General features: G+C 37.6%; 1 protein-coding gene across 1 annotated transcript; it reads left to right on the top strand.

Moving 5' to 3' along the window:
- Positions 1 to 16,923: 16,923 nt before the first annotated feature.
- On the top strand, positions 16,924 to 17,436 carry LOC141607957 (uncharacterized). The gene has a single exon (XM_074427306.1). It carries the CDS (start codon positions 16,924 to 16,926, stop codon positions 17,434 to 17,436), a length of 513 nt encoding a protein of 170 aa, XP_074283407.1.
- Positions 17,437 to 18,002: the final 566 nt, after the last annotated feature.

Here is an 18,002-nt window from a genome sequence, read left to right on the forward strand (position 1 = left end):
ACATCATGGTATATATAGCAGCAAGCAAGACAACATTAGCTCTAATTTAAAAAAAGTAATAAACACATTATTAAATTACTAACCTTTTCTGGAATAATGATATATCTTCGCCTAATAATCTCCAACATGAACCGACAAACGTAGTATCCACATTGTATGCTATCTGGCTGGCGAGGGGCCTATTATTACATAAAAACAAACAGACGAGAGAAGGCTCACATCAGAATCTTGAACTTTAGGTATTGTATTAGTATTAAACACAGATTTTTGCACTTAATGTTATTGTATTTGAGCACGTACCCCTGTTATCGTAATAAAATCAGGGCCAACATCAGAATCTTTCCTGGGTTGATCCTGCTCGTTTGCTCTTCTCTTCTCAAAGGCCCTTTTTTTTTAAAAAAAAAAAAGGAGGCAGAAACTCATTTTTTTAGGGGCAAAAATGAGCTTTATTCTATAAATAAAAATTGAAACTTAATGTTATTATAAATAAATCAGTATTATAAACTTACTTATTAATCAAGCGCTTAAAAGTCTCGCTTGGTGGATGATGTATAGAGTCCAACCGAAATACTTTTTTCCTTGTCGGCATGATGGTCGCTAGCACACAATGAGTCCTACATCAAGAGACATCATCATTATTAACAAGTACATATATTAGTTATGAAAATGCAATTGTAGGGGAAACGTAATATTAATTTGTTTATTACCCTTTTTCATTATAAGCGCCAAAAATCAGCATCTTGGTTGTCGCCAATTCTTTGAGCAATATAATCTACCCGTTCTTCGAACGAGAAATCCGGAATAAATAAAGATAAAACATAGGGGCACAGGAATCCGTATTGATCAGATGGAATATTCTTCTCGGGGATCACTCTCAATTTCAATATCCTACATTATTACGGTATTAATTCCGGTATTTAAAACACTATCTAGTAGTCAGAACGAATATTAGAATATGAAATTATTTATTAAGAAACTTACTTCATCCAAACAAATAGGTGTGCCACATCAATCTGTCTAGGCCACCCAAACGGCTAGCATATCCCATGATATAAGTGCTTGGCGCTCAACCCCTAGAATATCCTCCTCGAGCGGAATAACTATCAATTGCTCGGTGGCTATGCGATGGCCACCTCCTCATGCGCTTTCCTCATCGTCGCCATTCTTACTTTTTGCATGTAATCCTTCCCGAAATATTGTGAGTCGTTTAAACTCCTAACTTCTTTCAGTCCGGAAAGAATGAGTCTTTGATTTTGTGCTACTACCACCAACCTACACATGTAGTAGATAATTAAAATAATAAAAAATCCAAAGGTAACATATCCTAGTTGGAGTAATAAAAATAAAAGCGTACTTAATTAAATACCTCGTCAACCCGCTCTTTCAATGATGAGGTAGTAGTAGCGAGTAAGACGGGGACTTAGGCTTATCGGTCTTTTTTGTCCCCTACACAAAATTACCATGCTTTTTATAAATACAGACAAAATATAAATAAAGGGAGCGAGGTTTTTAAAAAAATGGAGAAGTTAATTAAATACCTCATCAAGTTGTTGTCTCGACGAGGTCGTTGGCATGTCTGTGGACTTAGGCTTATCCGCCAAAGCCGGCTTTTTTGTTCCCTACAAAAAAAAATAACATATAAAAACATTCAACAATTAAAAATTTAAGATATATATAAAGGTATTTCTTCTAACCCCAACTGCTTTCCGCTGCTTAGGCGGAGACGGCCGAGCCAAGTAGATGTGAGTTTCAGGAGGTTGGATGAAACTTCCAACCGCATCTCCCAGAATGGTAATGTCGTCACGAACTGGGACAGGCAGTTGAAAGTCTTCATGGCCTGGAAAGACTGTAGTTATCTCTACTTTGGTATGATTCGGCAAAAGTTTTTCGCCATGAACTACAGTTTCCGCTGCTGCAGATTTGGTGTGCATTTCTACGAGACCCCGGCCAACACGCACATGTGGCTTTTCGGTTTAGGGTCGCAAGAATAATCGGCCTCTTGTTTACGGCCTGAAGAATATACACATACATTATTATATCCCAAAATTTAATAGAATTCATATAAATTTAATTAATTAAACACTTCATGCATACCTTATCAAAACAGGGAACCGACTTGAAGGAGATGTATCTTTATTTTCCATCACCGCTTCTCAAGTTGCATCTCCTTTTCAGACCCATTATTTACCTAATAAAATTAACCAATGGCACCAAGCAAGTCAGAAGTTATAGCATTAGAGCTGGCAGGGAACACACCCCTTGATCTTACCCAAAAAAAAAGAAAAGAAAAATAAGGAAGTATTAGGTACACGATCGGCTTTAGTTGTTACAACTTGAAGCATTATTAGGTACACGATCTTTCAATCTCGTTGACCGATACTTCCTTCTCATGTATTGCCAAGGTAGTAGCGGCCTCTTGACCAATCTGTTGTACCTTATTATTACCCCTTTTAGAAATGACATCCTCCATCATCATCACTTCTTCTTCGGAAAGCTTGCCTCCGGATTCACTTTAGTAGTACGGATGCCATTAATCAAGTGCGTGCCAAGAATATAATGTGTCAGCAATTTTTATCCCAACAATAACATGTGAATTGAACTTAAATGAAAATAATAGAATAAATGTTACCATGTCGGCCTTCTCGGACTTAGTCTTCCTTTCTTCTTTATCGGGCGGTTGTCCCATAATATTTCGTTACTCCAACCCGTAACGGGACGCCCCTCAAACGACCTGGATGTTCGGGTCGGCCGATCGCTCTAGCAAGAACGTCATTACGATCACTGGGAGTGAATTTCCCTTCTTCTACCTCTTTCAATACGTTGTCCTATAATATATTAAATAAACTTCAAATTATATTTGTGACTAAAATAATAAAGTTAGTAATGAACTCGTCTTAATAAAATAATGCTTACTATGTTGGCCAACACTTCCTCATCATATTTGTCACGCGATCGGGATCCTTTAGGCGTGTGCCCTTCTTTATAAGTTACATGCCGATCCACCTCTTTCACTCCCTTTGCCACCTACACATTAACATGGTAACATTTAAACACGTAAATGTGTATCAATGCAAGTCCAAGTGTGATTAAAAAAATAAAGTCTCACAGGGGAATAATGCATGCTACTTACGAGGTTCTCTTCTATCTTTCTGTAACCGCCTCGAGAACCATACCATTTCCCCTTCTTGCATGAAATGTTAGCACGATTTCTTCTGCTAACGGCCTTCAAATAATTATATAAAAGCGCAAGTAGATGAGATAATAAAAAGATTATATAAAGGACTCATTAATTAAAAAAATGATAGGTAAATCGTTAAAAGGCGAGGATATTTAACCTGAAAATTCTCAGTAGTTCTCATCTTTTTGAAAAGATCCCATTGTTCCTGCTTGATGGTGGGACACTTGTTTTCCGGTGGGCTCTTATGCATCTCCCCCGTTGCCTTGTCCACATACAACCAATCCCTAGCAACGTCACACCTCCACTGCCTGTGGACATCCGCTGCCTTATGCATTAAATACTTATCATGGCTTTCATCGGATATAATAAAGCCTTCCTTTACACGAGCCAAGTATAACTCCGCCAATTTTGGATTCAAATTTCTAAAATCATCTAAATGGATAGGCACAAAATGTCTTGTGCAAGTACCAATCCAACTGGAGAAATAACCCGCATTTGGACCAGTAGGGAAACTCATCTCACTCCATGTTATTTCCAACGGCTGTTTAGCGGCTATAGCTGTAAGGACTTTCTGGCACTTCATAGCACCCCTCTCACCAGGCTTATTATCCTGAGGCTTATTATTCTTTTGACTTCTTTTACGTTTTTCACCCATGATAATCCTAAAACCCAAATATGAATGATATAGGAAATGAACAACTTAACAACGTACATGCAGAGTATTATCTAAAACCCTAAACCCTAATAGGAATGAAAATTTAAAACAACAGATTGAGCTTCTAAAATCCTAAACCCTAATAAGAGGAGTGAAGTAGATGATGCGGGATGATAAAGATAACAAAGAAGACGAAAAACAAACAGATGCATGAAAAGGAAAAAAGATGATCGTCTTAAAACCCTAATGACAAAACACAAAATTAAAGTGAACATACCTGATGATGATGATGATGATAAAGAGAACGAGCAGGATGATAAGGGAAGGCAACGGAATCTGGGCGTCGGAAATTGGGCGGCGGCCGAACGAAATGTAGAAAGCGAGGAAGAGAGAAGAATTAACTCAGGATACCAACGGTTGAACTAATGTTGTGTGTGTTTGTGTATGGTATGTTGTATGGGTTTGTAAATTAGTTTTTTATTAAGACAAACTATTGACAACGGGTGCTCAAAGAAGAACCGTTGTTATATGTTAATAACAACGGGTCAATAAAAGTCAACCGTTGTCAAAACTTTATTACAACGGTTAAAATATACCCGTTGTAATATATTTTCACCAAATTTGCGCCAAATGAAATATGTCAAAAAAATCATTGACAACGGGTAGAGGTACTACACCCGTTGTTGAAAGTATTAACAACGGGTAATTTAAATATAACCGTTGTTATTGTTGAACCTCTTTTTTTTTAAAAAATTATCAGTAATTCCATTACGGTCAAACTGTAATAATACATACTTTGTAACATTAGAAGCACCATATCTTTGCAACATTATTCAAAGCAATTTCAACACCAAAGATCCACATCTAATAATAAGATCAAGAAAATAAGACAACACCAAAGATGCATGCATATCTTTGCATATCTAAGCTACATGCTTTACCATGCCATGCAAATTTGGGAATTTTTATTTAACAATATAATGACCATTATTGATTTACCAATAAATTAAACCATCAAATTATTGGTCTGAAAATGACTCAAAATATTGGTCGTCCATATCAACGTGTCCGATAAACTATCTCGGGATCGGGGCGTTTCTTGGATGTCATAGTTTCTTCGTTAACCCAAATACCTTCACCATGGTCATCACGCATATAGATGCTTTCAGTGTCCTCATGATCAGTGTCAACATCGTCGAAATAAGATACAGTGGTAGACTGATCCATTCCCTCAAAAACGACATCCTGATCATCATCACCATTATCGTATTGACTACTCCTTCTACTCCTTATAGACAGTACAACAGACCACTTCTTATCCATAGGATCGGTGACATAGAACACTTGTTTAGCTTGGGATTCCATTATGAAAGGATCATCCTTATTATTGCCAACCTTACCCAGATTGACCAACGTAAATCCCATCTTATCCTTTCGGACACAATGGATGTTGTTATCAACCCAGTTACATCGAAACAAAGGCATTGTGAAATCAATGTAATCTAGTACCAATATTTCTTGAATAACACCATAATAAAGGCATTTTCCCCAAATAGGCTTTTTATCTTTTTAAGTAGCAAAGTGCATTGCCTCAAATTCAGAACTCACACCACTATTTTGCATTGTGCTCAACTCATCTTGCTCGCGGGTGTAAAAAGTATATCCATTAATGGCAAAACTGTTGTAAAAGGTGACCCTGGCATTTGGACCTAAACCAAGACGTAGTAACCTAGGAGAGATGTCATCACCAGTTCGATCAGTACACTCTAAGACAATATTCCTAAACCACTCTGCAAACGTCTTCGTATGCTCGTTCCCAATCCACTTCTCGGTCTTGTTTGGGTGATCGTATTTGAGCTCATCTTTGTGTTGTTGAATATAAGGTTGCACCTCATCTTCGTTGTTTAGCACATACGTGTGTGCTAAATGCAACATTTCACGTGTCACAATTTTTTCAACCCGGCCCCTAATACCTTTTCCGGTCATCCAGTCACTATGACGATTTTTAGGAATGCCAATTAACTCCTCAGGGGAGAGCTGAGCGTAACAATATGAAAGAGCTTCGTCTAAAATAGCGCGTTCAGCAATACAACCTTCCGGACGATACCGATTAGATGTATAGTCCTTGTAGACTTTCATCAATCTTTCGAAAGGATACTGGTATCTCAAGTACATGGGCCCAAGGTACAAAATCTCCCTAACCAAGTGAATGGTCAGATGAATCATGATAGTGAAGAAAGAGGGTGGAAAATACATTTCCAACTGACAAAGAGAGGTTACAATGAGGTCCTGCAATGAATCCGCGTCATCGGGATCGATGACTTTCTCGCATATGGACTGGAAGAAGAGACAGAATCAAATTATAGCATATCTTACCTTTTCAGGTAAAATGGAACGAATAGCCACAGGTAGTAATTGTTGCATCAAAGTGTGACAATCATGTGACTTTAACCCGGTGAGTTTTAGGTCTTGCATCGACACTAGGCTTTTGATGTTTGACGAATAACCATGTGGCACTTTAATTCCATTCAAGCATGCACATAAATCTTTTTTCTCATTCCGTGAAAGGGTAAAAGCTGCTGGCGGTAAAAATGTACGATTACCTCTCTTCTGTGGTGCCAACTCTAGCCTAATACCCATAATTTTCATATCTTCCCTAGCTGCAGCGTTGTCCTTTGTTTTACCAGGAACATTCAGAAGGGTATTGATAATATTATCACAGACATTTTTCTCAATGTGCATGAAATCGAGGCAATGCCGACCTCCAGTCGGCCAATATGGAAGTTTATCAAAAAATATGGATCTTTTCTTATACCCATGAGTAGACAATTTAGAGCCGCTCTTCTTCCCATAATCTATCTCAATATGCTTTACTTTCTGATAAACTTCATGCCCACTCAAAATTCTAGGAGGTTGACGAAGTTCTTGTCTTCCATTGAATGCTTTCTGCATCTTGCGATAACAATGGTCATGATACAAGAACCTCCTATTTCCCATATACACATACTTACGAGAAGACTTCAAGTATTCAGACTCGATATCCTCCCCACACAATGGACAAGCCTCTTTCCCATGAACTCTTGTGCCCAGAAAGGTCGCCATAAGCCGGATAGTCAGTTATTGTACACAATAACATCGCTCTCAAATTGAAAGTTTCGTTCTTATATGCATCAAATACTTCTATCCCACTATCCCACAACAATCGCAAATCATCTAGAAGAGGTTCCAAATATACATCTATATCATTTCCAGGTTGTTTAGGGCCGGAAATTAACAACGACAACATCAAATACTTTCTTTTCATGCACACATATGGAGGTAAGTTATAAATAGCCAACACTACTGGCCAAGTACTATGTTGGTTACTCATGTTTCCGTGTGGGTTCATTCCATCAGTGGACAGCGCTAGACGTAAGTTTCTAGGTTCATTGTCGAACTCGGGATACTTAGCGTCGAACGATTTCCATTGCTTACCATCTGCCGGGTGTCTTAGCTTTCCATCATTTATTCTTCCTGTTTCATGCCAAGTTAACATTTTTGCATCATCGGGATTCGCATAAATCCTTATGACTCTTGGTATCAATGGAAAATACCACAACACCTTAGCCGGGATCCCTTCCTTATCCTTATAACGCCACTCCAAACATTTAGGGCAATTGGTTAAGTTTTGATATAATTTCCGATACAATATGCAATCATTTGGACATGCATGTATTTTCTCATATTTCATACCCACTCCTCTTATTAGTTTTTTCGCCTCATATGTCTTAACAGGTAGAACATTACCATCAGGAAGCAACTCTTTTATCAAGGCTAAAAAACTAGTGAAACACGTGTCACTCACCCCATTTGCCCCCTTGATATTATACAACTTCACCACAAACGACATTTTTGTGAACTTACAACCAGGATAGAGAGGTGCTTCAGACTCACACAACTTCTCATACATGTTGTTAAGGTCATCCCAATTACTAGTGTCATCACCTACATCTTCAAAAGCAATGGACTCATCATCATTCTCTTCATTATCTATAGACCCAACATTCAACTTCTCTACTTCCAACTCTTCCAACTCAAAAACTCGGCAAACTCAGGATCATCGTTAGCCTTTCGTGTACCTCAACATCATCTTCTTCCGAGTTATTCTCTTCCTCTAATGATTCCCCATGAAAAATCCAACGTGTATAGGATCGACTAAATCTCCACTTTTCTAGGTGTATTTTAACGTCCGGAAAAGCCATATAGCTAATATTACCACATCTTTCACAAGGACATGCAATACTAGAAGAACCTTTCAAATTGTTCGAAACGAATTCATAAAATTCAGCTAAACCATCCTTGTAGGTGCGGTCACTCATATTTGCGTCAATCATCCAAGTTCGAGTCATTATTCTACATTCGTAATAATAGGCAACTAATTCAGAAAATACAATAATAGGCAAACAAATAAACGAAATTCAGGAAAGCAATTAAGCTAAATTATCAACAAATTAGATAATAACCCAAAAAATCCTATATCTATAAGCGTTGCTAAGAAACATATATATACCTGATTGATAAACACGATGAGGGAGAGAAGACGTGACAACTGTGACGGAGATGAAGACAGAGAGACGATCAGGGAGGAATGGAGGATGATATAGTAGCAGTATTAGCTTGTGTTTGTGTTTTGTAGCGTATAGCAGAATAAAGCAATCTGTTGTTCTTAAGATTTTCATAACATTAATAACAACGGTTATTGAGTCTACAACCGTTGTTAAAAAGTATTAAAAACGGGTTCTAATATAACCGTTGTGATTACTTTTCACTAATTTGGCGCCAAACTATTAACAACGGTTAAAATTTAACCGTTGTTATTAGTTTTTTCATTAACAACGGTTTTTCAAGTATGACCCGTTGTTAAAACCAATAACAACGGTTAACAACACAGAACCGTTGTAATTAAGTTTGGTAAAATTCGCGGAATCAATTCTACAACGTGTTTTGATGATTTTCGTGAATAAGCGTTGTTAAAGGGCCGTTGTGGTTGCCTGTATTTGTAGTAGTGCTAACAAAGCCAAACAAGATGAACAAGTAAGAAAGATTAACAATAATTAAAACAAGGATTAAGAGAATTATACCTATGGAGATTCCAAAATAATAATGCAATGAATGATAGAAGAACTTGATGATTGATGGAAGGTTGTCAATCTCCTAATAAACCCAATAATCTTCTAATCACCCAATAATAAACTTGAATTACTCAATAATAAACTTGAACAATGATTAAAGGAAAGATTAATGTGTATTTTGTGGAAAGATTAAATGATAATCTATTCTAATCTACTACTAATCTAATCTAAGGAAGGATTGATTTAACCTAATGAAAAACTTGATGGTTTGATTATTACAAATAGGGTATTTATAGTAGGGATTCATTAGGTTAACTAAGGCTAAATTCGTAATTACACTTTTTAGATTTGAGCAGGGAAACGCCGGTATTTTTCGAAGGATTGGCATCTTTCATTGAGGCTTGAAGAAGACGAAATTGTGCTGCCTTGGAATCCGGGCGTATTGGGCATGAAGACGGGCGGATTGTGGTTCACGTAGCAAGGAAAAGTTTTCTGTCCAGGAATACGCCCGTCCCGAGCGAAATATGAGCGTCCTGAGCCTCAACCCGAGCGGGTTGAAACTGACCCGAGCGGGTTCATCAGTATCCTGCTCCAGATAGGCTTGACCCGCGCGGGTTGAGCTGCTATTCCCTTTCTTTTTGCTTCTAAGCCTAAGATGCCTCTATATACTCTTTATTTCTTCTTCCTCGGTCATCATTCTTGCCTCCTCTTCATACTTAGTCCATCAAATATCGTCAATAAGCTTCCAAATATGCGTGAAAGACGGGAATTTCCGCCTTATTATCTTCTTTCCTACAAAACATGTAAAATGCACTAGGAAAGCAAAATAGAAAGCATTTGACGGATAAAATGGTCATGAAATGTTATAAAAGTATGCAAAATAGGTTCAATTAGGGGACTAAATGTGCTCAAATAATGTTCACATCAGTACTTAATTCTTATATTATTAGGTGTTTTATATCGATGTTATATATATATATATATATATATATATATATATATTGAGAGGATATCAATGTGATAAATGAATAGACGCCAAAGCTTGGAACTGTCAATCGTCACGACGCTTGGGTGGCCGGTCACACTCCTAAGAATGGAAAATTAGAATCTCCATATGATAAGGCCATGAAAGAGAAAATTGTAATTTTGAATAAATATGTCACTCGTACCACTGGTGGTCGGTTATATAATTGTGAGTTTAAATAAAATGTAGTTGCATAATGGTTTTTGTGTATGTAAAGGATCTGTGAGAAGGAGGTACAGGAAGGAAAATGGAAGCCTGAAGGACGGGATGACATTCTTGCTAGGGCAATCGGCAAAGCAGAGCATCCAGGTCGTGTGAGAGGGGTATCGACCCATGTTGGTATCACTAAGTATTTTGGAAAAACTACTCGAAGGACAATATGTGGTGATGATAGGGTATATAAATACTGTATTTTATTCAACATAATTTTTATATTTATATGCTGAAATTATACTACTTATTTTAATCATATTCATTTCTACTACACAGCTACAAACAATGGCCAGGTTGATACTTAGAATGGGGGAAATGGGGGATAAGCCATTTGAAGAAGAGTTGGTTATGGTTTGGCAAGTCATAAATGAAGCAGGGGAGAAGAAGGAAACAGCGGACATGCGAAGTGAGGAAGACATGGCAAAGGATTAAGACGGGGTAGTTGAAGAGGAAGCCATGAAGGTAAGGGAGAAGGAGGTGGAGGTGGGAGCCGAAGACACGTTCTTATCATCTCCAAATCCGGCTTTTGACGAGATATTAGCTACTACGACTAGTTTATAATTGCTGTATATATACTAATTAATTAAATTTATTAATTAAAGTAGTGAATGTATATATACTAATTAATTAAAAATGTGAGGTCGTTTGCAAGAAGCCTTGTGTTCTTTACTACAAAGCCCCTGCAGTAGCATCGGGCAAAATTGATGTTGCTAGGGGAGTAGCGTTCTATTACGACCAGAATCAAGATGTTGAGGTTGAAGGCAATCAAGGCATTGCCCTCCGTGAGGGATGGAGGGAAGTGGAAGTGACCGACGTATATCTGGAGGAGTATAGTACTATAATAGTACCACTTAGTGATAATAGGCGTTTGTAATATTTCATCGGTTCTATTGCGCAATGGCCTGAAGCATTCATTAGTGTTGACATCTCTGGGGTAGTTATGCTAAAGCGAACGCATTTTATATAATAAACGCCTTTTAAATTTATTAGGGTAACCTTATCTAACATATAGTAAGTATTTTAATTTTTACATTTGCAGGAGTTACACGAAGCCATTATGGCTGAAATTAGGACTACTACGTCAACACCCAAAGTTACTGATTCGACTGCCTCTCCACCCAAAATTCAAGAGGTAGTAATAATTTGAAAAATTGATTGTGAGTTTTTCCCCTTTTTTTTGGTTATTTAAATTATATATGACGTCTCGTGTAATGTATATATATTTTTTTCTAAATTGTAGACCGGGGTTAAATCGGACGACTTACAATATAAGCCATTTACTTTTGCTGCACACAACGCTGGTGTTCCTCTTAAACCTAGATATCACACAGATGATTATAAGCAAAAATTGAATACTCTAACGTTTGTAGCTTTGCACCAGCTGGCTGAAAGGATGGTAGCTACCGGGGATGTACTCATTATTGAGATCGAAGAGGATGTTCTGGGCGAAGGTACAACTGTTCTTATGGATAGGGAATCACTGTTTCAGTTTCTCGACCTTACCGAGTTAGATGCTATGCGCATTGTAATTTGGATGTAGTATGTTTTTTAATAAAACTTGGCATTTGGTTTTACGAATAGTGATGTTTATTTAAATCATCAATGAAAATAACATTCTTCGTTCCATTTGACGTAATAGGTACCTGTGTACACACATCGCTGAGGGGAACTATGTTTCTCATGACTACGGATTCGTGTCACCTGAATTGTTCTCTCAAAAGGTGATTGGATACAAATATAGACACCACATCGATAAAATTGTTGAACGGTTGAGGACGCCCAAAAGCCTATGGTTTTCCCCATACAATTAGAATCAGTATGTATAGTACTTTATTATAATGAATCACGATTCTATTCATTTATTAATTCGCTTACATGCATGTATATGAACTAACGTTCAATTTTCAATATTTCATAGCAAGCATTGGCTGCTAACGGCAATCAATGTCACAAAAAGCATAGTGTACTGGATTGACTCTTGCGAACATAGTCCCACTGAGTAATATGTAAAGATGATGACTGAGTAAGTTTACAACCTTACATTATAATGTCAATTGTTATTGTATGACCTTTGAAGACTAGGCTCTTTTTAATGTCCCATCAGTATTACTGAGCCAAATGCTAATTATAATTTCCTGTATATAATTATGAATTAGTGTGTTTCAAGCAATTGGAGCATCAAGTCCAACTTTTGTCACGATAAAAGTAAGTGTATTCTTAATAATTACTCCTATCATTTAATTTATGTTTATGTGAGAGGTTGATCTAATTTAGCTTATTTGTATATGATTTACAGAATAGTCTCCAATACAACCAGACAACAGACAATGCGCCTTTTCCTGTTGTCGGTCTATATGGGAGATTATCACCCAAAAGTATATCAACATAGAGTCACCGGTTAGTGTGTTTTAATAATCATTTCAAACGTAACTTGGGTTTAATTTTGTGTAATATTCCACTTATTCTGTCTATTTTTAATAAGTATATTTTGATTTTTAGTTCCCACCTTCAATCAACAACAAAGACCCAACCTATTCGAAGGAAGACATCGCCGACATGAGAAATAAGTGGGCCACTTATTTTCTTTCATTAGCGGATGGTCAATAGTCTGCTCATTATGTATGTGTGTATATAGAGCCATGTGTAATTAGTTTTGGTCACCCTGTTTATAATATTTTGATGCTGGGTTAAATAGATCAATCCGTGTAATATTCTGATGTTGCAGGATTGAAATTTTGCAATGCGCAGCTGCTGAAATGCTATTTTGCAGTAGCATTTCAGCGGAACCTACTACTGCAAAAATTAGCATTTCAGCAGCTGCTGGAACCTACTAAAACAATTTCTTTCGGAAAATTCACGTGGTACCCTCGAACTTTGTCATTTTGTACATGGTACCCAACTTTTTAAGTTTGTATACATAGTGCCCTCTATGTTTGATTTTTATGTACAACATGCCCTTTTTGTCGCTATAAAAAAACTCAATTGCGCGTAACCCCTACTCCAGAATTCAGAATCGGACAAATTTTTTTTCTAATATGATTATCACTTCATAATCTACGATTTGAGGTAAAAAATTGTCGATTGGCGTTTTATAGGCTTTTTTTAAAACGAAAATCTCAAATCAACAATATTTTCGATCTTAAATTTCCGAATGACCATTTTCGCTTTATCAATCTATAGATCGCGAAGAGATAATCAATTTGAAAAAAAATAATTAGTCAATTCCGATTTCTAGTCTATGATTTATGCTCAATTGAAAATTTTAATAACGATAAAAAGGGTACGTTGTGCTTCAAAATCAAAGCTCAAGGATAACATGCGCACAAACTTAAAAAGTTGGGTACTACGTGCAAAATGGCAAAGTTTGAGGATACCACATGAATTTTCCGATTTTTTTTTTTAAAAAATTTATAAATTCGATTACGGTTAAAAATAAAACCATGGTCAATAAATCTATTGAAAACGGTCGCATTTAAATAGAAACCCGTTGACATATTCATCCATAATATAACGGTTTAATAAGCATAAACCGTTGTCGAATTCATCACATTTAAAATGGTTTAATAAGCATAAACCGTTGCCATATTTACTATTTTACAACGGTTGTGTATTAGTAAAACCGTTGTCATAGGTTTCTGCAAAGCATTCCAACTAATACTACCACGGTTTCAATATTATAGACAACGGTTTTTGAACCGTTCTTAATATTGTATTACGGTTATTTGAACCCGTTATTTACATTTCATAACGGCTTCGCCTTTTTAAGAACCGTGGTCATAAAATAACAACGGTCGATGTAATAACGGTTTCGTGTTTTGTATTACAACGGTATATCACCTTATCTAACCGTTGTTGCACCTATTATTTGGCGTAGTGTATTGCAGCAACAACAATTTCAAGCGATTCGCCAATCAGGGAAGCAGTAACTTTAGGAATGGTATGAACTAGAGGCAGAATGCGGGAAATGGCAACCAGGCAGATGGAGTTAGGGCCGTAAATAACTCGGCCTCAATTGTCCAAGGCGCGGGTCAGAAGACAGTGAGAAAGCTGTTCATGGTCGAGAAATGAGAGGCTGAGAATGACACTCACATTGTTTCGGGTACTTTTCTTGCAAACCTTAAGCCTTCATTCATGTTTTTTGACTCGGGGGAAACTCATTCCTCTGTAGCAAGCGAGCATGCTAAGTTTTAGAGCTTAAAGACCCAATTCTTATTAATGATAAAGTAGATATACCTTTGAGAGAGTCCATAAGATGTACTAAGACGTTTAAATACGTTCAAATTAAGATTTGGGAGGTGATGTTCTCAGTAGATTTAATTGAGTTTCCTGTAGGAGATTTTGAAATTATTCTGGGAATGGATTGGTTGATTAAGCAGCGAGCTTTTATAGATTGTTACCAAAGGAAGATATCATTGAGAGAACCTAAAGGGGTTAGAGTGTCGTATAAGGGTTTAATGATTAAGCCTAAGGTAAAATTTATAACTGCTATAACCTTAAAGTCTTACCTACGGAAGGGATGTCAAATGTATCTGTGTCATGTATAATACATGAGTGCGGCCGAACCTAAGAGAGGAAATTCCAGTGGTTTGTGAGTTTTCCGATGTTTTTCCTAAATAAATTCCTGGGTTACCACCTAAGAGGGAGATAGACTTTGGCATTGAGTTGAAACCTGGGACGACACGAATTTCAAAAGCACCTTCAAGAATGGCACCTAAGGAGATGAAGGAGCTAAAGAAGCAGTTGGAGGAATTGATAGAGAAAGGCTATATGAGACCGAGGGTATCACCATGGGGAGCACCCGTCTTATTTGTTAAGAAGAAAGATGGAAGTATGAGGTTGTGCATTGACTATCTGGAGCTAAATAATGTGACCATCAACAACGGATATCCTTTACCTCAAATAGAAGACATGTTTGACCAACTGAGTGAAGCTGGTGTGTTTTCCAAGATAGACCTGAGATCGGGATACCATCAGTTGAGACTAAAGAAAGGAGACGTTTCCAAGACAACATTTAGGACTAGGTATGGCCACTATGAATTTGTGGTAATGCCTTTCAGGTTAACTAATGCACCCGCTGTGTTTTTGGATTTAAGGAACAGAGTGTTTAATTACTATCTAGATCAGTTTGTGGTTGTTTTCATTGACGACATCTTGGTGTACTCAAAAACTAGAGCGGAGCATGCACAACATTTGAGGCTAGTTTTACAAACATTGAGGGAGAATGACTTGTATGAGAAATTGAGTATGTGTGAGTTCTTGTTGGAGAAAGTGGCCTTCCTTGGTCACGTCATTCGAAGGAAGAGGTGTCGGTGGACCCGAATAAAGTTGAATTAATTTCTAATTGGGTGAGACCGAAGAACGTGGCTGATATTAGAAGTTTCTTGGTGTTAGCAGGGTATTATATGAGGTTTGTGAAATATTTCTCGAATATAGCGAAGCCCTTAACAACTTTGATGATCAAAGAGAACCGATTTAGATGAGATGAGAGTTGTGAGGAAGCTTTCCAAACTCTTACGGAGTGCTTAACCACAGCTCCTATCTTAGCCTTACCGGATGAAAGTGACAATTTGGAAGTATACACTGATGCCTCAAAGAGTGGGTTGGGATGTGTTTTAATGCAGAATGGGAAAGTTATAACTTATGCCACACGTCAGTTGAAGCCTTATGAGGAGAATTACCCTATCCATGATCTAGAACTGGGAGCCGTAGTATTTGCACTGAAATTACGGAGACATTACTTATACGTCGCGACATTTAAGGTATTTTCAGACCATAAAAGTTTGAAATATATTTAAACCTAGAGGGAGTTAAATATAAGGAAAATGAGGTGGATAGAGCTGATTAGTGATTATGACATGGAGATTGTGTATTATGAGGGAAAGGCAAATGTGGTGGCGGATGCATTGAGTAGGAAATCTATTCATCACTTATGCATCGCTTTGTCTTGCGTGAGTTTGAGAGAGGAGATTGAGAAGATGGGAGTTCATATGATAAGGAAGGGAGAGAGCATTGGTGATTTGACAGTAGAGCCTAAATTGTACTCTGAATGTTTGGAGAAGCAGCAGTATGATTCTAGGATGGAAAAATGGTGGGCCATTGCCGCCAGTGGGGAGACCACACGGTTTGGGATTAGTACCGACGGAGGACTTCGGTTTGAGGGTCGTTGGTGCATGCCATATGATGATGAATTGAAGAGGACTATCTTGTCTAAAGCACATATACGCCATATTCAGTTCATCCTAGAGGAGATAACTTATACAGAGACCTGAAACAAACTTTTTGGTGGCCTAGAATGATGAGAGAAACAGCAGCCTTTGTAGTTAAGTGTTTGATATGCCTGAGAGTTAAAGGAGAGCATAAGAGACCTCAAGGGAAGGTGCAGTCATTGGAAGTGACTGAATAGAAATGGGAAAATATCTCTGTGGATTTTATTGTGGGGTTACCTCAAAGTTAGAAAGGAAATAACATGATATGGGTGATAGTAGATCGATTAACTAAGTCTGCTCACTTTATTCCTATGAAGGATACTTGGAGTAAAGCTGAGTTCAATAAGGCTTATAGAAAGTATGTGTTGAAACTGCATGGAATTCCTAATGATATAGTGTCCAATAGAGATTGAAGATTCATATTTAAGTTTAGGCAAGAGCTGCAAGAGTTCTTGGGAACTAAACTGAAGATGCGTACAACATTTCATCTTATGACATACCGTCAGACTGAGCGAACTATACAGATGCTATAGGACATGCTTAGGGGGTGTATTCTGGAATTTGGAGGGTCTTGGGAGGAGAGACTGGACTTGACTGAATTCTCTTACAATAATAGTTATCAAGCCAGTATTGGCATGGCTCTTATTAAAGCTCTTTTTGGGAGGAAGTGCAGAAGCCCGATATGCTCGGATGATACTGCCGAAAGGAGGATCGTAGGGCCGGACATGGTGCAAGAGATGATTGAGCAAGTGCAAGTGATAAGGCAGAAGTTGAAAGCTTCACATGATCGTCACAAAAGTTATGTAGATTTGAGAAGATCTGAGATTGAGTTCAACGTTGGTGATAAGGTGTTGTTGAAAGTGTCACCAAAGAAGGGAGTCATGAGATTTGGGAAGCGTGGAAAATTGAGTCAGAAGTATGTGCGACCATATGAGATTCTGGATATAGTTTGGGAATTGGCGTACCATTTAGCGCTATCACTAGCTTTAGCACGAGTGCATTATGTGTTTCACTTGTCACAGCTGAGAAAGTATGTTAGTGATCTGTAACATGTGCTGGAAATTGAAAACATTGAAGTAGATGAGCAATTGACGTATGAAGAAGTCCCAAAGGAGATACTTTACACTAAGATTCGCTAAACCAGAAATGGCGAAGTGACTTCGGTGAAAGTGTTGTGGTCTAACCATGAAGTGGAGGAAGCTACTTGGGAGACAGAACTGGCAATGCGCGAGAAGTATCCCCATATTTTTCATTAGGTATGTATGTGGTTACGGGAACGTAACCTTCTTTTTAGGTGGGTGGAATGTAAGACACCGTCTTAATTTAGAAATTTATGTGATTAATTAGAGTAATTGATTGACTTTGGTGAGACACTTTGTAACACCCCCATATTCAGAGGAGCCTTAACTAGGCCTTCCGTAGCATATAAGGGCATTACCATCTCGGTTACCCGAGGACAGTAATAATTAAATGTCGATAAAAGAACTATTATGTTACATTACAAGTGATTTAAAACCAACTGATGATATAAAAGATACAACTCAAAGGCTACTCGCTATAACTACCAAAACTCGTGAAGACTCATCCCTGCCCGGACTCCAGCTATCAACAATAG

Source organism: Silene latifolia, chromosome 10 (assembly GCF_048544455.1).
Source record: "Silene latifolia isolate original U9 population chromosome 10, ASM4854445v1, whole genome shotgun sequence".
Classification (NCBI taxonomy): domain Eukaryota; kingdom Viridiplantae; phylum Streptophyta; class Magnoliopsida; order Caryophyllales; family Caryophyllaceae; genus Silene; species Silene latifolia.